General features: G+C 40.4%; 1 protein-coding gene across 8 annotated transcripts in view; it reads left to right on the top strand.

The window, feature by feature from the left end:
* SLC4A7 (solute carrier family 4 member 7) overlaps positions 1-25147 on the top strand; it is a 123628-nt gene that overhangs the window by 15771 nt on the left and 82710 nt on the right. The window contains exon 1 of one of the 8 annotated variants that reach the window (XM_010817430.4): positions 16210-16309. The exons of 6 other annotated variants lie outside the window; for them this stretch is intronic. In XM_010817430.4, coding sequence (XP_010815732.1) covers positions 16280-16309 — 30 coding nt within the window. In that variant the 5' untranslated portion in view covers positions 16210-16279. Of the gene's footprint in view, positions 1-16209; positions 16310-16357; positions 24544-25147 lie in introns of those variants that run through there. One more of the 8 variants, XM_015459415.3, reaches the window with a different exon arrangement.

Raw genomic sequence — 25147 nt, 5'->3', positions numbered from 1 at the left:
GCCTGTGGGTGGGGCCAGTTACTGCTTAAGGGCCTTGAACCACTGTAGTATCACAGCTCTTACCTTAATTTGTTGTCTGAAGTAAATAAACGACCTGTGATTTACAGAGTGCAGGTCTGGAGTCTTTAGTGAGAATATTTTATTCACTTCGTGGTCGTGAAGCACAGCTTTAGCTTGCTTTAACTCCTCTGTTTCTTGTCATCTGCTTTTCAAAGTAGCTAGTTAAAACTCTGATGAGTCTGTGCTTGTCCAGCTTTGAAAGAATGGATAGATCTTTCTTGACTTATGATGGGTCAGTGTTTCAGTGGACCCATCATAAGTTCAAAATTTCCTCGGTTGGAAACACATTTAACGCAGAGGTTGGCCCTGCCCACCTGAGGTGTGCCCAGGGCGCTTCACAGTTACTCTGCAGTTGGGCACAGTCATCTGTCTCAAACCTCATTTGAAAACTATCTCATGTAATTTTTTGAGTCCCGTGCTGAAGGTGGAAAGTGTAATGGTTGTCTGGGTGCAGAACGGTTTTAAGTGTGTTGAGCAGGATTGTGCAGCTGACAGGGAGTTATGGCCAGGCAGCCTCAGCAGGGAGGCTTATCTCTTGCTTGGGGAAAAGATTGAAACTCAAAAGTGCAAGTGTGGTTTCTACCAGATGTGTCTTGTTTAGTACCACGGTAAAATGGAACTGTTACACTGAACTGTTAAATTGCACCATTCTAAGTGGGGGAGCATCTGAAATTTAGGGCAGGTGGTCTGCGTATTTGTTGCCTCTGAATGGTCTCACTGTTTTCCAAACTGTAGGTTGTGACTTCTTAGTAGTTTGCAAAAACAACTAGTGGATTAACACAGCATTAAAAAAGAAAAGAGGAATAGAAAATAACAATGCAGCAGTAAGGGCAAATACTGTTTTGTGGAACTTTTGTTTTATGTATACAGTATGTAGACGTGTAAACAGATACATGTGTATACTGGCGATGAAAATGCATTTCTTCCCAGCGGTTGCTATTAAAAGTTTTTAAAAGAAAAATCCAAAAAAAAGAAAATCCATTTCTGGGACTTCTCTGCTACCTGCTAGAGCAGTGGCCGTAGGCTCAGTCTCTGTTTGGAGGATCCCACAGCCGTGGAGCACTGAGTGCTGAGCCCACTCGCAGTGCCTGCTGGACCCAGGGGCCTGGAGCCCAGCTCCGCAACGAGAGAAGCCACCACAGTGAGACGCCCGCGCAGCACAGTCACTGCAGCTAGAGGGGGCCGGTTCAGGGCAGTGAGGACCTAGTACACCAAAAATTAGTAAATAAATTTTTAGAAATCCATTTCTATAAATTAGCACTGGGTTGCATTCCTTTAGGAATAGCATTTACTCTTTTCTCATTTAAAATTTTAACATATGCAAGTAAGTATTTAGATTAAACACTGTTATTTGACTTATTTAAATTACTGCTACATCAGCAGTTTTTATATTGGCGAATTTAGCCTCATATTTCATTTGTAATAGCCTACTGGTTCTGTATATAGTAAATGAAGTGTAATGAAAAGGAAGAACTGCCAGCAGATTTTCCTCTGTTCATTCTCAGACTGTCATCAACTAATCCTTTAGGCTCCTGAGCAAAAATAAATTTATGCTGTTGTAATTAGAAAGACTGTGTAGTTGGTTTGATTCAGAAGTACCTGAAATACGGCAATGTATTTAATGAAAAGATCACTCGGAAAGGACTTACATGGAAGATGCTATAGAGGTCGTGCCTATGCTGCTGACTCAGGACTCGGTTAGTGCAGGGGATTAACTGCTCTGAGGTTTTCTAAGAGGCGACATGAGAAGCATGGATGCTTAATGACATTGAATTAAAAGCGGCTTGGAAGGAAACTGGATTTGTTTATTGTATTGGATAATCCTTAGAGACGACTATAATGTAAAACTGAGTATATTTGCAGATTAAGTATCTGACAGTGAAAAGCGTAGAATATGTTCCCATATGATTTAATTTTTTGTGTTTATTTAATGGAATAAAAATTCAGTATTCAGTATTATTAATTCTAATATTGTTAATATTCAATATTGAAGTAGAGTAAATATTGAGTATGTCTTGGAGGTAGAATTTGAAGGTAGACAGATTCTTATATTTTAGTTTTCAAAATTTTTACAGAGAGTGTACATTATTTTTGGAATAAAAATATTTTTAAATATCTGAAGTTACTCTCTTATAACTCTTTCCCACACAAATCAGTCGAATGATTATCTCTGAAAAAAGTTAAATTATTTTTGGGAGATTGCGTAAGTACTCATCTTTTTCAGAGACTGCCGGTTGGGTCATCATTTTTGGCACCATAGCAATGACTTTAACTTGTTGATCACATTAATTGTTTTTAATGTGAAGGTGGTTGTAGTGAAAGCCATTTTCACATAATTGAAGTATTAGGCTTTTGAAAAGTTTAACTGTGTTTAGGCATGTCTGTCATCTTATCAGAAGTCCTCTAAAATTATGTAGGCCATTCTAGAAATGAGTCCCCTTAGAGGTTTTCAAGGCTGATCAATGTTTGAGTTTTTGATGACTGTTAGAGAAGTTGTCAGTGAAGCTATAATAGGAATTTATGTCCGTTTCTAATTTATAGGGTCATTCATGTGATTTGGTAACCAGTACACTCGCATCATTCTTATTCTTTGAACTTTGAGGCTTTTTAGTTGCTTATCATCCCCACCACCCTTTTCCCCCTCTTTCTACTGTTGCACTTTCTTTCATATTTAGTTAGAATCTGTGGCCCATATATATTTCATTTAAACACCTAAGCTGTTATCTGCTTTTTTTCTTCAAAAACTTTTTTTGAAAGGTATTCATTCACGTACTTGCCAGGGCTTTTGAAAATAAAATCATGAAGATGATGGTTGTTCTTACCTTTTCTTTCTGTGCTGTTATCTGCTGTGTTTGCAGCCCCTGCCCCAGACTTGCCCCACTGTGAACAGTCTCTCGTCCCTCATTCTGTAGAAGATGCTTTTGCTGGTGCCTGAGAAGCTTAAGACAGGCTCTCTGTAAAGATTGACTTCATGAAAGTTCATTCACTTCACAGGATGTGTATTTGTAAAGTATGAAAGTTTAAAAATAGCATTTGTATAGAGATATCTAAAAGTGTTAGTCACTTTACAAGTCGATTTTGTTTAATTTTCAGTTTTTATTATAAATTAGGGTGATGTTCATATTGCGGTTATTCTGAATAGCTTACTTTTTATGGTGTTTAAACTTATTATTTGTTGCTGATAGTTGAGCTGAATATGTGTGCATGTGTTGTGAGCAGTGTTAGAACATAACCCTGTCACCGCACGTGGCAGGGTGGCTGCATTCCTGTTGTACAGATGAGGAAGCTGAGGCCTCTGTGCGCGTTCGTGCTGCTGCTGAGCGGAGGAATTGGAGTGCAGACCAGGATATCTGGCTCTCTCGCTGGTACAGTGCGTGCCCTTAATATCCGTCTTAGTGCTGTGGAAAATGCGCACAGAGCAAACACAGGACGCCTTTTATTTTGTGCTCAACAGTGTCGTTTTCTTAATACGAAAGGGAATGTTTGTAGTGGATATAGCCTCCATCTTTCTCATTGAAAGCTGATGGATTTCCTTGTTGATAATGTAGCCAGCTTTTCCCCTCTTCCTGCTGAGTCCTGTGGTGGTGATATAGTTGCTCAGTGGTATCCTACTCTTGCTATCCCCATGGACTGTAGCCCGCCAGGCCCCTCGGTCCATGGGATTTTCCAGGCAAGAATACTGGAGTGGGTTGCCATTTCCTTCTCCAAGGGATCTTCCTGACCTGGGGATCGAACCCGGGTCTCCTGCATTGCAGGTGGATCCTTTACCAACTGAGCCACCAGGTCAGAGGACTATGAAGAGGCTATTCTCACTGCCTTGGCGGGTCTGCTCTTCGGAGGCTTATGGTGTGGCCCCAGCACCCCGCGCCTTCCTCCCTGCCCTCTGGTGGTCTTCTCTCAGCTGCTGTAAGCATCGACCCCGACTCAGTCTTCTGTGGGCTCCTCAGGCAGAGGCCTGGTGTGGTCGCAGGTTACTTGAGCGTGCAGGCGGGGCGAGCAATGTTCGTTTGTCCATTTTTCTCACCTGCTCGTCTGTCAGCAAGACCCATACTTCCATTCTGTAACGCTCATCACCTATGGCCTTAACTTCTGGAGTTCGTTTAAGTGAGTTCTTAAATTTAGATACTGACGTCTAAGCCCAAGCTCATTTTTTTTTTTTTTTTTCTTTAGGCTTTCTTCTCTTACTCCATTAATCCTGTAATTCTTATTCTTTGAACTTGGAGGCTCTTGAGTCACTTACTGCCCACCCCCTGAGTTTCTAAAGGTCCATTACCTCCAGGCTCCCCCTGACACCCCCCACCCCCCATTTGCATGGCCTGTAGCCAGCCTCTGTCTTATTTGAGAGAGAATACTGTCATATCTGATAGTATTAAATATTTTGATAAATCCCTAATTCTCAATCAGTTTAACTGTGTTAGGTTGTGTTAGGGACGGGGGAGCCTGGTGGGCTGCCGTCTATGGGGTCGCACAGAATCAGACACGACTGAAGCGACGCAGCAGCAGCAGGTTGCTCAAAGCAAGTTGATACCATTCTCTGGTTCCTTAAAGACAGAAAATGCCTCCTGTCCTTCTAATTGTCTCCTGTTGTCTGCATTGGGTACATTGAAGATTCCCTACTCTCAGACTGTACCCTCTCTCCCCTCAATCCTAGGAAATGCTACTACTTTCTCTATGGAGTGTGTAGAATATGCCAGAAGGGAGCCCTATCCACTGCTATTTCCACTAGGATAACTCAGCTGAGACTTCACATGTTTAGAATTTAACGTTCGTGCTCTCTGCCTTTCTTATCTCAGTGAATGGTACCACTCTCTGGTTACATAGATCTGAAAATGTGAGCGTTATCTGTGACTTTTCACTCCCTCTCCATACACCAAATCCAGCGTCCTGACCATGTCTACTAAGTCTCTTTCTTTCCATATTTCCTTTCATCACCATATTTCTATTGTCTGGAATAATGCAGAACCTTTTTAGCTGGCTTCCAGTGTGAAAAAAAATCTTCTGTTACAGAAACAATCATTCAGTGACACTTGTTAAAGAATGGTAAAGCAGACTTCTTTTTAACGGAGGCCGTCGTGGGGGTGTAGGGACTACTGAAATTTGGCCAAAGGAGAGAGTCTTCGTTACCAGTTCTTCTGGTGAGACAAAAGTAAAGATGATCCTGTGGAAGGATGGTACTAGTAATATTTAGCTGAGGACTTATTTTGTGCCAGGAACTTCCCTATGCACATTGCATTCATCTTGTTTACTTTCTATAACCTATTAGTTGAAAGCACTGTCGTTGGCCACGTTCTCCAAATGAGGGTATTGAGCGACAGTGAGGTTATAACTTGACCATCTAGTGAGTAGAAGAGCTAGGATTTGAATTTAGGCGATCTGGATCTAGAACCTATACCCATTCATGTTTTATCTTCAGCTAAAATAAACTAGTTGACAAATTGTATTATATTTGTATAGGTATAGTTTTCAATAAACTTTATGCTAATACAATTTGTAGAGATCGTTTCCTGGTTTAGGTCATTAATTAGAAACTGTTTCTCAATTTAGTATGTAATATTTAGTTACAATTTAATATGTAAATTAATCTACTTAATGAATTTTTATACGGTGTTTAATTAATTAAACATGTTTTGCTTTCTGTGGCCTACCTTATTTCTCCCATCACTATATTTGGGTTACTGTCTATTTTCCAGACGAAATAACCATTCCTACATCCACTTTGCATCTTCCAAAACTTTTATGAAATCTCTCATTTGGTGCAGTTTCTTCTATGGTCTTTATGCTTCAGTTTATCCTTTTAAAAATCAGATTGCTATGCATGTTGTATGGGAAGAAGAGATAATCCTATGCATGTTATATGGGAAGAAGAGATAACCCAAACCCAAATCTTTGATTTCTTATGTTATCTTGATGACCTCCAAGTTGTTTTCCTTTACTCCTTTGCCTTCTGTAAGCATAGAATGAGTTACTACTGTAAGGAGGTTTTGTTTTTACTCCATAAAATGTTTCTCTTACTACAGAACAAATATGGACAATATTGGGAGAATACGAAACAAAATGCCCGACCATGGGTTTGTTTGAAGGAGTTACTAAAAATGATTAAAGTTGGATTATATTTTATTGAGCATGAGTATGACTGGTGAATCAATATCCATTCAGATTTGGGTAATTTGAAAGGTAAACATTATCTTGACTCTTTAAAAAGAACTAATACCAAGGAGTACCCAGCAGGCCTCTCCATGAAATTCTCCAGGCAGGAATACTGGAGTGGGTCGCCGTTCCCTTCTCCAGGGCGGATCTTCCCGACCCAGGGATTGAACTGGGATCTCTTGCGTTGCAGGCAGATTCTTTACCATCTGAGCCACCAGGGAGGCCCCTGATACCAACGAGTAAATGGCAAGAGCCATTTGTTGTAATTGGTAAAGACCTGTCAGTTTACCTGCATAACAAACATTTGGCAGTGTTTTAATTTTAAAATCTCAAATTACTGCTGTTTTGTGAATGACGGCTTTTATCCTAGTAAGTAAAAACAAGTCGGAGGAATTGTGTGTGTTCCAGGCAGGGTTCTTTTGGTTGCCTGGTGTCAGAGATATATCTAAACTGGTGGTCTTTACAGATTTAATTAAGTCTTAGGTACTTATTCTGAGTTTGTAGAGTTTTTCCTGGGATCCAGGAAGAAGCTGAAGAAGAGCTTCAGAGAGAGGACAGAAAACAACTGCCTCTCGTCTTTATTTTTCATTCTCTGATATATGGCTTCTTTGTCAGGTACCAGTTGACACCCCTTATTATTTCTGCTTCTACTTCAACTGCCCTCCTTTTATTTTTCTGTCAGACTGACTGTCTAGTTCGCATCCTTCCAAGCAGGGTAGGACTATGAGTTTTAATTTCGTATATTAACCAAAAAACTGTGTTGTGAAATACAAGCAGGAGAAGTTACAATGATTTTTCCAGTGTATTTAGTCAGTATGGATGAGTCAGGGCGGAGGTGCTCTGCATTTAAAAAACCTGAAGATTCATTCTGCAAGGTTTCAAAATTATGCTTATAAAAACATGTCCATCCTGCATTTAGCTGAAAATGTTATATTGAAATTACAGTAGGAATATTTTTTAGAATAAAATTATCCACATGACGTCATTGGCTTGTCTGTAAACTGAGAACAGGTAGCTTTCAGTAAAACTCTAAATTCAAGTTTGAGATGCATTTCTTCCTGTACAGTTCATTGCTAAATGCAATTTTTATAAATGGATGAGCCTTTGGATTATGTCTGAGTTCATGGTGATTTACGAGGAAGAATGTGGTAATTTTTTTTTTTTCTTCACAGCGTCTTGAAGTGCTGGAAGTGAGTAGCAATTCCCGGTTATTTCTAAAGCAGTGGTTCTCAGTGGGGGTGCGTGTTGGGTGTGTGTTCACTTTTTGAGGGGCTTTTGGCAGTTCCTGGGTGTATTCTGTTTGTCACAGCTGTGGGGCGTAGGGGTTGTGTGTGCTGCTGGTGCGGAGAAGGTAGAGGCCAGATATGCTGCTGACCATCCTGCAGCTCACAGACTGCCCACAGCAGGGGAGTGTCCGGCCCCAGACCCCGCAGCCCTGACCACAGAATCAAGGCGCAGAGAGCAAAAGGTCCTGAGATTCGAGAGAGAAGAGATTTTGGAGTGAGAGAAATTACCCTTCACTGGTTTTGAGTGTCTTAGATGCAGGGAGAGAGGAGTTCATTCTGCTGAAAGCATGAGTTTAAATATATCTGAATTTACTATTTTAAGCCATATTTTGACATCGGTAATTGTATAGTTAAACCAATTTTAGTTTTATTTAAATTCTTACCAATCAGATTATTTTTTTAATTTCTTAGATTAATACTCCTAGCTAATGGTCGCCCAAGATGAGACCTACAAGAATGAATAATAATTAATATTTAGGAACATTCTAAGCTAGGGTTTTTCCATGTAAAGGTATATTGAACTATATATTTTTTGTTCCTAGCATTTAAATGTGGATTATTATTAACAAAAATAGAGATACACTTGTCAGGTACACTTGCCATTTTCTGTCATGACATATTTGTTTCTGAAAAGTTTTTGATAAAACAATTTTTATCCTGTGTTAAGTTTTTTCTGTGAATTAGATTTGTCAACTATTTAATTCTCGTGAAATTACAGGTATACTTCAAAATATGTTTAAAAATAAAATTCAAAAATGCTGTGTGTATTTGCAGGAATGTTAAAAACATAACTAATTCTACTTCATGTAACACATAGACTATTCAGTGGTGGGTATAAATGCTCTCATGAAAAGTACAACTCTACTGAATCCTACTATAGAAACAGATTATTTATTCAGTGTTTTTTTTTCTTTTTGCCTTCTCAGTATTTACATTTTTTTTGGAATGAAGTTAAATGTCCAAGTTTAAAAAAAAAAAAATAGCTGTGTGGGAAGTTTTTCAGACTTTGCTCTTTGCTTTTCATCATAAACACGTGGTGAGAGAAATACGCCACATGGCTAAAGATGGCCACCAGGGGGCGAGCTCACATCGCACTGATGAAGGCTAGTGGTGGCTGGCGAGAACCCCACTGGTGTGAGCGGTGTGAGCTCTCCAGTGATTGTAGCAGAGTGTGGACTGGCAGTGCTCCTCTTTGAAACATAGCTTAAAATTAGACTGGTTTCCGTTTGTCTTAAAGGAACTTTTCTTCTTTTCTTGGCTATTTGCTTCAAATTTATCTATGGAAACCAAATTAAAATGGTATCTGCATATATTTATTGTAATATTGATACTGATTTCATTGTGTTAAAGTTCTTGCTTTTTATGGTAGTTATTAGCTATTACTGAATTTCTAATACATCAAAAATATTCAAAACTAATTCAGTGAATGTGTCTGTGATTGAATGCCATTATCTTTCACTTAAAATTCCCTAAATAAAGCATAAGAGCAAATAAAATTACATATGGGGTCACTTAGGGGAAAGTATGTGGCCTGGTGGAAAGAGCCCAGGTGTGAGGTCAGACAGCCCTGGGGTGGAAAATGATCAGCTCACTTACCTTACAGAGTTTCTTACGATGAGAATTAAAAATAATGTTTGTAAGTGGCCTCCTGAAAAGTGCATGTCCCTGTAGGGGAGGCATCATGGTTTTAAATTCTAGCTTATCCACATACCAGCTGTAGGACCTTCAGAGAACTACTTTCTTTTAGAGTCTAAGTTTCTTTTGTATATTAGGATAGTAATAACTTATCCTAGAACTGTTTTATCTTCTGTAAAACATAAAAATGTGATCGTAGTAAGCATGTAACACCATAACTCGCTTGTTTCTTAAAAATATTCCTGATGTCTCCTGAGTGGGACTGTGTGGTTCCGTCTTGTTCTTTATATCTTTGTCCTGTTACAAGGTAAATTCCCCTGTTTATTTACTTTCAGGTTGTTTCCTGTTTTTTGCCAGTTCGAACAGTAAACATACTTGGCCTTATCTTTATATTTTGGTATTTTCATTCTGTGGAGTAGATAGCCAAAAGTCATATTGCCCCATAAAGGGTGTCCTCAGAATTGTACGTTAATTCTTGTTGGCTTCCTCTTCAGAAAGTTCTGAGCAGTTTACACCTTCCCGCTAAAAGCATCAGCCTGTCTCTGTGTCTCACTGCCTCTGCCAGCTTCAGACGTTAATTAGACTTTTTTCCCCACTAATCTAATGGGTGAACCTCTAGTAAGAGTATTTGTTTTAATATGTGGTTATTTATTGGCCGTTTGTATTTTCTCCAAAGGGAATTACTTGATTCACATTCTTTGTCCATTTTTATATTCCTTTATATCCCTTAAGAAGTTTCTTGTATTAGAAATACTCAATGCCATGTCTGTTACACTACATGTATTTCCTCATGTTCTATCTTGTCTCTTGATTGTCTGCTTTAGACAAGTGTTGGATTTTTTTAAATAGATTAAAAAATACCTGTATCAGTCTTTTTCTTCATGGCTTCTAGTTGTTTCATCTTGCTAAAGAATATGTCCCCACTCCAGTAATATAAAACACTATTCTTAATTTTAAATACCTATTCTTCAAATTGTCTTTAATCCATTGTAATTTATTTTTACCTGCCATTTGACATAGACAGCTTCATCAAATTAGAGAACCAAACAGTCCTTCCTGCATTATGTATTTAATCTGTCACTTCATTCCGTTTTGTCCGGCAAATATTTACTGTATGGAATTGTTTCTGTTTTTGTTCCATACTGTTTAGCTTACCATAGTCTCGTGGTATACGGGAATATTTATCAGACACAGTGCCCCCACCTTTTCCCCTGACTTTATTGGAAATTCTAGTTTTTATGGAAACTTCAGAATCATTTAGTTCAGTTAAAAAGATAAACATAACCCTTTGGGATTCTGATTCGCTTTATAATTTCTGTATTCATATAGAAAGCTTTATTATTATTTTCCTTGGTGTATTTATTTAAAGCTACCCACCCAGGTAGAAAGCTGTATTATTATTTTCCTTGGTGTATTTATTTAAAGCCACCCACCCAGGACAATAGAGTGTCAGATTCTATGTCAGTGTCTTTCAGTAAAACTTTATAGGTTTTTAGATTAAATTTATTCCTATGTAGTTTATCATTTTGTCCTTTTATAGGGTCTTTTTCTACTTCTGTCTCTTGTTATTTATTGGTAGTTTAGAGAAAAGCTGTTGGTGTTTATTTATCTTGTAACTGGCTGCTGTCAAATGAATCTTTTAATTTGTGCTAATTGGTGGAATCTATTGTATTTTAGGTACACAGTGATACTATCTGCAAATAAATATTTATTTTGGGTTTTTAAAATTTGATTTCTTTGTTGCATTAGCTACAGCATACAAATGAATGGCTTATCCTAGAGGTAGTAGAGACTTAAGACTCATGTAAAGAGTGAACTCATTAGTGTTTTGAACTTTAACATGTTTGCTTTTGGTGTCTGGTCAATAATTTCATCATTTTTAGTCAGGTTCTTTTTATTCCTCTTTTTTATGTTTTAAATGATGAAATTATCATAATGCATTTACAGGAGATTTAGAAAACAGAACAAAATTATGTATTTCCATTATATATTACAATTAGTTTTTTAATACATAAATTACGATTTTTAGTTAGAGTTTCAATATCAAACTCTCAGAAATTAATAGAGTGAATAGACAGAAAAGTAGAAGGATACAGTAGACCTGAAAAGCACTATGAAGCAATTTACCATAGTTAAGATTTATACAATTTTCACACAACAGCAGGCTGCAAATTCTGTTTAAGTTCCCATAGACTATAAACCAGGAGACACTGGACCACATCCAGGAATGTAAAACAAAGGGCAAAAGTTTTATGGTCTAAAGGTACTGAAATCTTAGAGCATCTGTTCTCTTATTATGTTAAAAATCAATATCAAAAGATGCTTGAAAATAACCCACGTATTTTCAAGTGCCATGTGACGTTCACCAGAGATCTTTGACTTAGCCATTGAAAGCCTTTCAGTGAAGAGACTGAAAAAGCACAGAGTGTGATTACAGAGAAGACAGCATTTAAATTAATCAGAAATTAGTATCAAAGATACTTTAAAACCCACATGTAGTCAGAGTCTTCTTATTCTCGTTATACCTAAGTCATAATGGTTGAGTTGCATGTTTGAAAGCGTATTTTGAGAAATGGATCCTTTTCTAATGGTTCAGCCGTTAATCTTGATTCTGAATGAGATAGTATTTAAGTAATGCTAATACTCCCAATTGTGATGGACAGGGAGGCCTGGCGTGCTGCGATTCATGGGGTTGCAAAGAGTCAGACACGACTGAGTGACTGAACTGAACTGAACTGAATACTCCCAATTAGTGTGATTATTGTTATTTTCAGTTAGGACCTCAATGTAATGAATTTTGAGGGGATACAATTCAGTCCATTATTAGAAGACAAGGACTGCAGAACAAACACAAATAGAAATGAGAGTCTGAGTGAGACAGAGTGCTCCTGTCTCCACTTGGAGGTCTGTGTCTTCCTCCTCCATGGTTGATACTGAAAAGGTCTTATGCCGGTGTCTGTCCTCTCTCTTCCTCCACTCCCTTCCATAGCATTCATTTTTAAAACCACAGTTCCCTGAGACTCTACAGTTACTAATCTAAGATTCTTGTCACTTAGGGCCCATTCATTTTGTTTTTGTGTGTGTGTGTGTTTTATTTCTTAGGGGCCATTCATTTTAAAGGCTCTTATCTCTTTTTTATTCTAGCAACTTCTCATAGTTTAATTTTTGATGATAATTTCCTTTAATCCGTTTTCTCTTTACCCTTTGTGGAACTCATATTATTTGGAAGTTGAACCTTCTGAATTGATTGTTTATCTCTCATCTTTAATGTTTTCCAACTCTTCTTTTTGTTACACCGTTTGAGATCTAAGCCTTTTATACATTGAAAGTCTTTAATTTTCCAGAGTTCATTCTTCCTTGTTCTGTTTCTTGGTACTAATGTAGTTATTTATATTAGTTTTCTTTTAACTGAAGTAAAACATAAACATGAACAGATGGTAAGTGTGACCAGTTATCGGGAAGTAGACGGATGCATGTAGCTCTCACGTTAGGAAAGAAATAGTAGGACGTTACTAGCACCCCAGCCACTCTCTCCTCCCTCCTGCTTTAAGATAACTCTGTCCTGACTGGAAACACAGAGGACAGTTGTACATGTTTGGTGTTTTTCTCCCAGACTATGTTGGTGAAATTTATCCATGTTCTTGCCTGTAGCAGTGCTCTGTTTATGTTGTATGTGTTGGCGTGGATTTTCACTATGGTGGTGGTGGTTTAGTTGCTAAGTTGTGTCCCACTCCACGGACTGTCGCCTGCCAGGCTCCTCTGTCCATGGGGTTTCCCAGGCAAGAATACTGGAGTAGGTTGCCATTTCCTTCTCCAGGGGATCTTCCTGATCCAAGGATCTAACCCAGGTCTCCTGCACTGCAGGCACATTCTTTACTGCCGAGCCACCAGGGAAACCCTGCAGGTGATTTACTTGTAAACTGAGCCCATGAAGCAAGAGTGATGGACAGGGAATGAAAGAGGTGCATCAGTCAGAGATGGGCTGTTACAGTGGGGGCTGGCGCTCAGCCCTGCAGGCCCTCCGAGGAGCCTTGTGGACTGCCTGCCTGTCAGAGCTGCCTGCCCGAGGGATGCGGAGGGGTGCAGAGCATTTACCACTTTCCAGCACTCTTGCCTGGAAAATCCCATGGACGGAGGAGCCTTGTAGGCTGCAGTCCATGGGGTCGCCAAGAATCGGACACGACTGAGCGACTTCACTTTCACTTTTCACTTTCCTGCATTGGAGAAGGAAATGGCAACCCACTCCAGTGTTCTTGCCTGGAGAATCTCAGGGACGGGGGAGCCTGGTGGGCTGCCATCTCTGGGGTCGCACAGAGTCAGACACGACTGAAGCGACTTAGCAGCAGCAGCCGCAGCAGCAGGCCTCACTGGTTAGGGGTGGCCACCAGGGCATTACCTCCATGTGCTTGTGGGTAGTGCATGCATACATGCCTTTGAATGCTTTTTAACATGTGTTTTAAAATTTTAGAATTAACTAGAGGACACATCTTAGAAGGCTTCATTATAAATATAGAAGAGAATGTAAGTGTAAGTATTATCAGTCTTGATATAAAAACAAATTTAATTGAAACCAGGATGTGGAAGGGAGAATGTAAGTGAAAAAGCTATATATGGGTGAAAACTTTTTTTTGTAGGATAAACAGATACTGTCTCAAATGGTACGTTATTTAAAATTATGATGGCAACTCTAGCTACTAGGTATAGTTACAAGGCAGAAACAGAAAGTAGTTGATGTCTGGTGAGTGTAAGTGGGCTGCGAGGAATGCTTGTTCGGGAACAATTCAGTAAGACTTGAATTTTCTACCATACACGGGTTAATTTAATAAATTATATTAAAATTTTAGTTTCCGTGTACTGATACAGAAGAATCTTTAGGATTTGTAAGTGGAAAAAAAGCAAGTTATACAACAGTGAGTTGTATGTAGCTCCAGTTTTGGTGAGTATTGTGCGCGCGTGCGTGCACACACACACACACACACACACACACATGCTGCTAAGTCGCTTTAGTTGTGTGTGACTCTTTGCGAACCTATGGCCTGTCACCTGCCAGACTCCTCTGTCTGTGGAATTCTCCAGGCAAGAATATAGGAGTGTGTTGCCATTTCCTCTTCCAGGGATCTTCCTGACCCAGGGATTGAACCCATGTCTCCTGTGGCTTCTGCATTGCAGATGGTTTCTTTACCACTGAGCCGCTGGGGGTGTCTGCATATGTGTACACACACACACACACACACACACACACACACATGCATGTATACTTGTATTTGTGTGATAAAGTTGGAGAAAAGGTTGAAAATGGGGCAGAGAGATGAAGGAAATAAGTGAGACTGTTTTGATTTGTGCAGATATATTTATTGCCAAGTGAAGTAAGCCAGACACAGAATGACATAGCCTGTATGATTTCACTTATACTTGAAAATATAAATATATGAAAATATAAAACAGTCAAAACCATAGAAGCAGAGTAGAACGGTGGCTGCCAGGGCCCAGGAGAAAGTGATGATCAGGGATGCAGAGTGTGTAAGTGATATGTGCAGCGTGGTGCTTACAGCTAGCTATCAGCACCGCGTTGTACACTCAGCATTTTTTAAGGGTAGATCTTACAGGTTAAGTGTTCTTACCACAGGCACACACAGCGGCATTTGCAAATAATAATGACAGTGCGGGGATGAGAGGAGACTTTTAGGGGTGACAGATAATGGCTGTGGCCCTGATGCTGGTGATGGTCTCATGAGTGTATGCTGTGCTGGGCTAAGTCGGTTCAGTCGTGTCTGACTCTTTGCGATCCTATGGGCGGTGGCCCAGCAGGCTCCTGTTGCAGGGATTCTCCCGGCAGGAATCCTGGAGCGGGCTGGCATTCCCTCCTCCAGGGGCTCTTCCCGACCCAGGGATCCCGTGTCTTTAAAAGTCTCCTGCCTTGGCAGGCAGGCCACCTGGCGCCTCCCGGGAAGCCCTTCACGAGTGTGCACTTATTCCCAAACCATTGACTTGTATTTACTAAACATGTTAAGCTTTTCATGTGTCAGTCATACCTCAGTAGATTGGTTTAAAAGGACTATTAAGTATTCCTATACGATAAAACTGAAAAATCTTTAATGGACTAGCCTGATTAAAATTTCCGAGTTTATATGTTCAATTTATATCTTTATTTTGTCAAGAAAGTAGTAAACTAAAACTTACTTTACTTTTCTCTTTAACCTGTAAAACCTGATTTAAAACTTTTAATTTGAATATTGGTTTAGTAGTGCCCAGGATAGCATCATAACAGGTAACATATTGCAGAAATGGATCTTCTGTTTTTTGAGGAAGAATAACATTTTGTTCTGCAATTTGGGAAGTTAAAAATATATGTGCACCTAATTCCTCCTTTTCTCCTGAGGCCTCTTAAGCTGCTTATTTCTCTCCCTCCCCTTCTTCTACCCGTGTCCCTGAGCTGAGGGCTCCTGTCACCCAGCGCAGTGAGACACGCACCATGCAGGGAGATGAAGTGCTTAGATCCTAGAGGGAGCACTTTTTGTGGGTGGGAAGAGAGCTTGAGTCTGAAGGTCCGAGGGGTGCTGCTTTTAGCTGTTATCCTTATGAATATTCAATTTGGGGGTAAAATGATAATTAAAGCCACAATAGGATTTATTATTCCTGTTATTAATATATGATTACAGTAAGTTGGTATAAATACAGTAAGGGCGAAGAGGCAAAACTCTCTTCAGGTGAAAACATATTTGGATCTTTCCTGAAAATTAGATGAAATTAAGAGTTAGATTTAACTATGTTGTTGAAAATTAATTCTCTAAAACACGCGTGAACACGCATACCCCCATTCCATATAGCATCAGCGTATGCTCTCTTTTTAACTAATGTAGAAGGGTTGATGTTGAAAGCTGGTTGCTGCATTCCTCTTTCGGTATTTTCAGTTATAGCTGCGTGTGTTTATTACCTGGCAGATCTCTTACGCTCTGACCCTGTGTGAGCTGCAGTCATTAGCAGGAAGATTAGGTGACTTAGAGGACGGTGATTGGCTGCAGCATGAAAGCAACTTAGAGGGTTGATTTGTGCAAAGCACAGTGACCTAAATCAGGTACGTCCTCACCGCCCCGGGCTCTGCGAGGGACTGCTGTAGTACGCTATCAGAAACGAGGTGTTTACCTACCACTATGGAAAGATTTCGCCTGAAGAAGTTACTTGTATGTACCTACTTATGATCTTGTGTGTTACTTACAAACCAGTTTGAATCTTTCAGAGTGTAATAGTGAAGCTAGAAGAAATGTCAGGCTTATTATTATTAGCACTGGCTTAGAATAGTGATCATCATCCTCTGGGTCTTTGGCTGTGCAAGTCATCTGCTGAAAAGTAAATCCTTGCAGTGTTGTAGCAGTTTTATTAATTATTCTGTAAAATATATATTTTTGATTAGTTGGTATTACTTGAATGAGGCTTTAAGCGGTTTTATATGGCTAAGGTATTAGGAAAGAAATTACTTTGTCTTAATGGTTAAATATGTTTTGAAGCTAAGCTGAAGTATTTGATAATTCTGAAATTGCTCTCCATGGTTAATAATCATACTTTATGGGAGGTGTTCCCTTTTGGGCTCTAGCCATCTGTCTTACAGTAATTCACTTTGTGATGGAGATCGTCTAATGCTGTTGTAATAGTGGATTTTGTAACCCTCAGGCATCAAAAGAGGAAATAGGCCGAGTCTACAACTGTATTGTTAAATAACCTTTTAGCATTCCCTTTCCTCAATTTTATGCCTTTGACATTTTGTTAAAAATCTCATTTTTGATCATTTGACCAAAACAGTACAAATTGTGGATTTTGCCTTAGTAACTATGAGAGGTAATAGTAAGATGTGTTTGATACAATGCTTAGTTTTGTTTGATGTTGCTGGGCATTCCTACTTGTAAATTGACGTTTGATTTTATAATGGGTTAATGCTGGGCTTTTTTGTTGGAAACTGATTGATTAAATTCCACACTATTGAGTGCCTTTCTATGTTTGACCGTTAATTGTGCTCACAAGGAGGTGTATCCCATGTAAATTTTTCAGCCCAGTGTCTTGTCCTTTGGAACACACTCAGCAGTCAGTGCATTTAACCAAGGGCAGGCCCTGCTTGGTGCTGAGCAGACAGCGGTGAGTGGAACAGACTCGATTCCCTTCTGCTTGGAGCTGATTGTTTAGACTGGAAAAGTTAGGCAACTAGTTACATAAACATGTCATTACATGTTTTCATAAATACTGTAAAGGAGCACTGTGTGTTCTTGGCCTGTATAATAGTGACCTTGTGCCGTTGTCTCCTGGCTAAAGAACCACAAGTCCCTTAAGCTTTGTGTGTGTGTAAAACGAGAAGATTGAACTGGAAAAGTACGCCCCCATCCATACCTGTGTAAGGCCTGGAATGGAGAAGATAATTCACTCACCCCTTGATGTCTTATCATGGGGAGCCCCCCCCCCCGTAAATTAATTGATAAGCTGGCAATTTGATTATATTACAGTTTTTGATTCACTGATGTAGCCCCAGTATCTGGAATGATGCTTGGGCACATAGTGTCCACTCAGTATGCATTTTTTGAATAAATGGATGAATCCAGGCTCCTAGTCATTATTTAAGGAAATGAGACCTCTCTGTTATGTTTTCTATCAGATCCATGGGGTCAGAGTTAATAACGAGGGAAAGGGTAGGCAAATAGACCGTATTTGTGAGGGGTTTCCTGGCTCTTTCCTGTTGATTTTTCAGTGAAAAAAATCCAGTGAAATTCTAAAAATGCCTGGCTAACGATAACCCCTGGCTGACCAAAGCTGGGTGATGTTGACGGAGTACCTGCTGCACCTGCTGCGGCCCCATTCTCTGGGCCGTCGCGCACATATTTTCCTTCCTGCTTGTTTTCTGTACATCTTAATTATTGATGGAGTTGACGTAGTTTTTTTAAAAGCCCATTTCAGAGTTAGATTTTATTATTCTCATTTCTGGGAGAAGGCAGTGGCACCCCACTCCAGTACTCTTGCCTGGAAAATCCCATGGACGGAGGAGCCTGGTGGGCTGCAGTCCATGGGGTCGCTAAGAGTCGGACACGACTGAGTGACTTCACTTTCACTTTTCACTTTCATGCATTGGAGAAGGAAATGGCAACCCACTCCAGTATTCTTGCCTGGAGAATCCCGGGGACGGGGGAGCCTGGTGGGCTGCCGTCTCTGGGGTCACACAGAGTTGGACATGACTGAAGCGACTTAGCATAACATAGCATAGCATTCTCATTTCTGTTAATTTATATATACTTAGTGGGCTCCCCAGGTGGCGCTAGTGGTAAAGAACCCGTCTGCCAATGCAGGAGACATCAGAGATGTGGGTTTAATCCCTGGGTCGGGAAGATCCCCTGGAGGAGGGCATGGCAACCCACTCCAGTCCTCTTGCCTGGAGAATCCCATGGACAGAGGAGCCTGGTGGGCTACAGTCCATGGGGTTGCAAAGAGTCAGACAGGACTGAGCAACTTAGCACGCATATGTGCTTGGTAGCCCAAAGTAAGTGGTTTCTGTGTGTTTTTGGTGTGTGTGCTGAAGTAGAACTGGAATGAGGATCTCCTCATAGCCACAGTGCCATAACTATTTGTGATTTATAATTTCAGATAGACCCTAGGGAGGCTTTCCATCTGTCTGTGACTCTTGTGCTTTGTACTGAAGTTTCTGACAACGAAGTATCTACTAACAATCTCCTTTATTATTGGAGGCCGTCACTTGCCAACTTTTATGCCCCACACCTCTTTGAGTTCTCTTGCTCTTACATTCTTTGACCTCTTCACTTTTTTCCTTTGTAACTTTCCTTAAAGCTCAGATTGTCTTTAGTGTTAATCATGGTATGTGTTTGAAATAAAATTTTCTGAAGCTTTGTTCCAGTGTCGGAATCTACTCACTTCCTCCTCTGTCTGTTGACAAAGCATTTTTTTCAGGGCTTCAGAATTTTTTCTGTGGGAATCATGTGATTGCCTGAGTTTAAAATTTGCCATTTTAAATTACTTTAACTTTCCATATACCTTTTACTCCTCTTCCACTTATTTTAGAGTAATGCATTAATCAAAAATGCCAAGTGAATTCTTGAGAAACTATGAATATCATTATTTGGCTTTTTATTTTGTGAAATAGCAATCATTGATGATTCCCCCCTTTAGATTAAGAAAGATTATTAGCTTACTCTTAAGGTTTTTGCCCATAAATTTAAAGTTTTTTAAATATTAAGTTCAACTCTTGGTGATGGATGGGATGAGTTTGGGAATATTTGGAAGACACTTGCGTTTTGTAGGACAACATTACTATTTATATATACTTTGATAGATTGCCCTAGGAATCCTGGGAAAATATTCTGACATACAAATCAGCCTTTAGAGCACTACTTAACAGATTTAGAGTTGCTTGTAATAGAGAGTATATAGTAACTTCACTGTTTTCTTATGAATTGAAATGTATGTTTCCTTTTCTGAAGGATGAAAACAGTGTGAATGAAGTGAGAGTGGTCCCTATAAAGTCTCCTAAAGTGGTTGAGGGCAGGAAGCAGCCTCTGTCGCAGAACAATTGAAATATGCGAGGCTGAGGTCTGTAAACGAGAAGGCAGTGGCACCCCACTCCGGTACTCTTGCCTGGAAAATCCCATGGATGGAGGAGCCTTGTAGGCTGCAGTCCATGGGGTCATGAAGAGTTGGACACGACTGAGCGACTTCACCTTCATGCATTGGAGAAGGAAATGGCAACCCACTCCAGTGTTCTTGCCTGGAGAATCCCAGGGACGGGGGAGCCTGGTGGGCTGCCGTCTCTGGGGTCGCACAGAGTTGGACACGACTGAAGTGACTTAGCAGCAGCAGCAGCAGCAGCAGAGGTCTGTAACGTGACCAGGGATATGGTGGGCAGACTGGAAAACATGGATGGATGATTGGGCTCCACCTAAACCACTGGGTCAGCATCTCCAAGAGTAGGCACAGGAAGCTGAATTTCAACAAGCCCTCTCGGTATGTCTGAGTTTATAAGATGGCATAAATTCTGAAAATTCCCTGACTAATACAGTTCTAGATCCTCGTGAGAGTTACTTGCCTTCTCTTGGCATTTCATCCTAGGTACTTAGGAACGTACTTTCTATGAATAATTCTCCTAGACGGTCATAATACTATTTCAGGATACATGCCGAATCTTCACATCATAATAGATACTTGTTTCTGTAATTGTTAAGTCTTTCTAATTAATCTAGTTTTAAAGCCATGGGGCCAGTGAGAGGGTGTGTTTGGTTTCCTCACTGTGATTTGGTGAAGTGCAGGCTCCTCTGCGGCTGTGCCCTGTGCCTGGCACGTTCGCGTGGCGCCTCGCCTCAGCTCCTTCTGGGGCGAGTGATGCTTGTAGACGAGGGCGAGGTACGTACGTGACCTGGCTTTCAGAAGATTGCACGTTTCAGTCTGCCTCTGTATTCACGTGGCTAAAATAAATCAAAGCAATAAAAAAATGAAAACAAACCCCAGTAAGTTCAGAGTCCACTCTTCCTGCCGGAGGTAACCGGTTTTGCCGTTTGCTTGTCTGTCCTTTCAGCGGTCGTCGTGTATATTCAGACAGTCCTCTTCTGGGGACTTCCTGCACAGAAAGTGTGACAGCGCACTGTACATGCAGTCTCTGCCTTGTGTGTGTCACTTATAACGGGTGGTAAATGTTCTTCATGTCAGTGCAGAGTGTCTTCACTTTTTAGCAGCTCGGGATTCCGATTGGGGCATTGCCATTCCTCTTTGCAGGGACCCTGGGGATGCTTTCCAGTGTTTTCCAGTTACAAGCTGTAGTAAGTAACCTTGTGCCTATGTCATTTCATATACAGAGAATTTAAACTTTCTGTGTGATCTTATGTGGATAATTCTTAAAGCTGTTTTCTTCTATATTATAGAGTAGATACATTCTGAATAATTACCTTATTTTATAAATAAAAACTTGAAGCCATGGCAAAATAATTTTCTTAAGATTAGAGTCAGACAAGCTTGCATTGATACACTTACTAAGGGTGCCTTTTTTATTTTTCATTTATTTGAGCTTTCCCAGTGCCTTGGATTTGTTTCATTCTAGGCAGGCTTTATAAGGACTGGCTTGTGTGGCTTACTCATCTGAGGTTAAGAATGAAAACATTTTGATGTCGAGGTGGCTCTTGGCTTTTGCTATTTTTAGTTTTCCACTATGTTCTTGAAGTTAAAAAATGAAGAAGAGTTCTTTTCCTAGATGCAGATTTAAAAGTAACTGACATGTTAAATTGAAACTTGAATTTATTCTTTTTAAAAATTACCAAAATTTCATGTTTATTGTAACGGAAAAGTAAACACTCCAGGATTGTCTGTTTCTGCTTCCCCAGCACCCGTGTGACAGTGTCAGTGGCTTGACGTTTAACCTTTCAAGTATTTGCTATTTACATGCATTATTTGTATATATTTTTAAAAGGAGCAAAATAAAATTGTACTTCGTATGGTATAGTAACTTAATCCATGTTTAGAAATATGGCTTAAAGCATTATCCTAAGATGGTAGAATTTAAAATGCAGTATATTTGTTTCAGAAATGCATTTCTACCGTGAAATATCAATGACTTCATTCTGAGGGATTTTAAGATATAGCCATGTGCACCCTGCATTTTTTAAGCAGTTTTATTGGTTTATTTATTTGGCTGCACCGGGTCTTGGTTGTGGCATGTGGGATCTTTGATCCTCACCGCAGCATGCGATATTTTCCTTGTGGTGTGTGAGCTCTAGGTCCCCAACCAGGGACAGAGCCGGGGCCCCTGTACCGGGGGCGCAGTCTTAGCCACTGGACCACCAGGAAGGTCCCTGGACCCTGCTTATTTTGTTGAATTACTTGTACTGTGTTGAGATAGGCAGTGTGTGTGCCTACTTAATATTTGCCTTTATAACAAACTGCCTTTCTGACTTATGTTTCACAGTTGTTGGAAAGGAGATAATGTTTTTAAGGGAAGGGAGAAATACAGATACCTGCTCCCTGCTTTTTTTTTTTTTTTAACAGTGTTAAGTGTTGTAATTTTTCCAGACCTCAAAAATTTTAACTTTATTTTACAAGTTACCTGTGAAAGCATTCTCATTGAAAACCCAAACATTAACAATAAAATAATATTCTCACTTGGCTTCCAGTTGCTTACTCAAGGCTTCACAGAGTCTAAGGAAAGCAAAGTGGGTGAGCTGTGAGAAGATGAGTTTTCAGACATTCTCTGTGTTACATGCCCCCTTTTTCACACGTGGCAGTATTTTTCCGTGATAGATGTTTAGAGGTCAAAGAATATGCGTATTTTAAATAAATAAATACTGTAAGCTTGCCCAGCCTCAGCTGTTTCTGTGTTAGCTAATTATTAGTAGTATATCTAACCATGTAATCCATCTTTGATAGAAATGAGAGGTTATTATTGTTGTTAGGGATGAGAGAAAAAGTGTATTGTTTTGCTTCCTTGGCAGTTGTTCTTGGAAATGGAAGTTTGGAATGGGAGCAGTTAATCCCTTTAGAATACACAGAGTGCTTGCTACCTCTTGGATCACACAACCCGTGTCTTTTGGTTAATAGCCGTGGCTTCTTTTTCTGTATCTCCCTACATGCTTAGTGACTACATTGCATGAATTCATTGAAGGGAACCTAAAGGTTTCATGAGTGTGATGTGCTTAATGGATGGATGATTTATTAGTTCTTTATTCTTGTATGTGTTTCCTGCTTTAGCCTCTGCTCATTTCTAGAGGAGTGTGGCTGCTCTAAGTTAGTTTAATCACAAATACAGTCTTCTTTCTTAGTTCTTTACATGAAAATGTATCATGGTCTACACGGCCTGCCACCCAATTCTTTACATATAAAGCCTTAGCAAGTTATTTAACTTACGAGTGTCATGTATTGAATTGATCCCAGTCCTTAGAGTCATATACCTCCCTGATATCCAGGTTTGTTTGATTCTGCAGTTGGGATATCTAGCCTCTCTCCAGAAATTCAGTTTGGATATTGAGATCTGCTTTTCCTAATACACTGTGTCTGTTTCTGAGTTTTGATTAGCAAATAGTGAGGGTTTGGATAGCAGCGAATTTATTTGAAAATTTAATCAAATTGATTCAGTTCCTGAGTTTTAAGATATGAGAATTAGGACACTGAGAGTTTAGATAGCCAGGAAATAGTTATATATGAATTTACTTTGTATGCCCTGAAAAAAAAGCTATTCCCCAAAGTAAGATATTTTAAGGTCAAGAGTTGGAAGAGACCTTGAAAGATCATTTTATCCAAGCAAACTCCAGTTTTGCTCCTTTCTGAAACACTTTGATCCTTCCGGTGATGCTTGGACACGGAAAGTGATGAGAAGCTGACTGTGTCATGTGTCCTTCTGATCTGTTGTTCTAAGTGGAGAGGAGGCGCAGGGCAGTTGGAATAGCCACAAGGGCCATGGGGATGGTTGGGAGCTTATCTTCCTGTGGAACTTGAAAAATATAATCTGATGGGTAAAGTAACTTTCTTCTGGGAAACTAATAGTAAGTGGAATACTAACAGGGTTGTAATTAATATTATTTTATTTTTATTCAGTTCTCTTATATTCATTTGCCTCTCTTGCCTACAAAGTTATCATTTAAAGCTTAAGAACCTTTAGAGAGAACAGATTACTTATTTCCTTCTTGAAAGCTTTTTTACCAACCCTCCTGCTTTGGGAGGTATGTGCTATACTTAATCACTCCGTCTGGTCAGACTCTGCGACCCCATGGGCTGTAGCCTGCCAGGCTCCTCTGTCCATGGGCATTCTCCAGGAAGAATACTGGGGTGGGTTGCCATGCCCTTCTCCACGGGATCTCCCTGACCCAGAGATCGAACCCCGGTCTGCCACATTGCAGGCAGATTCTTTACCATCTGAGCCACAGGAAAGCCCAAGAATACTAGGGTGAGTAGTCTATCCCCTCTCCAGCTGATCTTCCCCTCTCAGGAATTGAACTGGGGTCTCCTGCATCCCAGGCGGATTCTTTACCAGCCAAGCTACCAGGGAAGCCCGGGAGGAGTGTAGTGCTCTAATTTTGTTTGAACAGAAACATTGTCCATTTCCTGGTGCCCATCTTCCTCCTGCTCATTGCCCTCTTAATTGCACCCGGCTCCTTTCTGCTCCTTTCTGGCTTTTTGGCCCTTTCTGGACATCCTTTTACTTCCTTCATCTCTTGCTTTGATCCTCTGACAGAGGTGCTGTGGGACGGGGTCTCTCCAGTGTGGGTCTGTGCTGAATGAGGTTCTGTTTTCTGGATTCCTGTGTACTACACACGTGCATTCTCTGTGAAGGGATCCAGGTCACGCTCGAAGTTCAGACAGGCCTTTGTGACATCAGTCAGTTCTCCCTCAGAATCTTTGTCTGCCTTTTCAAAACTTGAGTGTCATCCTCTGTCCTGTATCCTAAACCCAGGTTTGTTGAGCACAGGAGGGTCCTTGTCCCCCGTCCCCCGCTCCTTGTACTCTGCTCTCCAGTCTCTGTTACCTAAGGTTGAGCAGATTTCCCTGAGGTGCTAGAAGTGACAGGTGGTGTCTCCCTTGTCTGCCTTGCCCACAAGTGGGGGTGCACTGTGACCCTCAGGAGCTGTGCCGGGAGATCTGGGGGGCCGTGGAGTGGGGGTGTACTGTGGGCCTCAGGAGCTGTGCCGGGAGGTCTGGGGGGCCGTGGAGTGGGGGTGCACTGTGGGCCTCAGGAGCTGTGCCGGGAGGTCGGGGCCGTGGAGTGGGGGTGCACTGCAGGCCTCAGGAGCTGTGCCGGGAGGTCTGGGGGGCCGCAGAGCTCAGGTGTGGGGGCAAGGGGCTTCTGCCATCTGTTTCAGCCAGTGGCACAGAATCTTGTACATACTGAGTTCATGATAAGTAGTTTATGAGTAGTCTATCATGTTCCTTTGTAAGTTAAGTTAGAAGTCGAGAAGCAACATTAAAGCTAAAATTTTCTTTTAAAAATACTCTGTGTAATGTATTACAGTAAATACGGTTAGTCTTTTTGTTGAGCAGAAAAGTGGAACAAAACTGTT

The sequence above is a fragment of the Bos taurus genome, chromosome 22 (genome assembly GCF_002263795.3).
Source record: "Bos taurus isolate L1 Dominette 01449 registration number 42190680 breed Hereford chromosome 22, ARS-UCD2.0, whole genome shotgun sequence".
Lineage (NCBI taxonomy): Eukaryota > Metazoa > Chordata > Mammalia > Artiodactyla > Bovidae > Bos > Bos taurus.
This window is presented reverse-complemented; position numbering and strand designations above follow the sequence as displayed.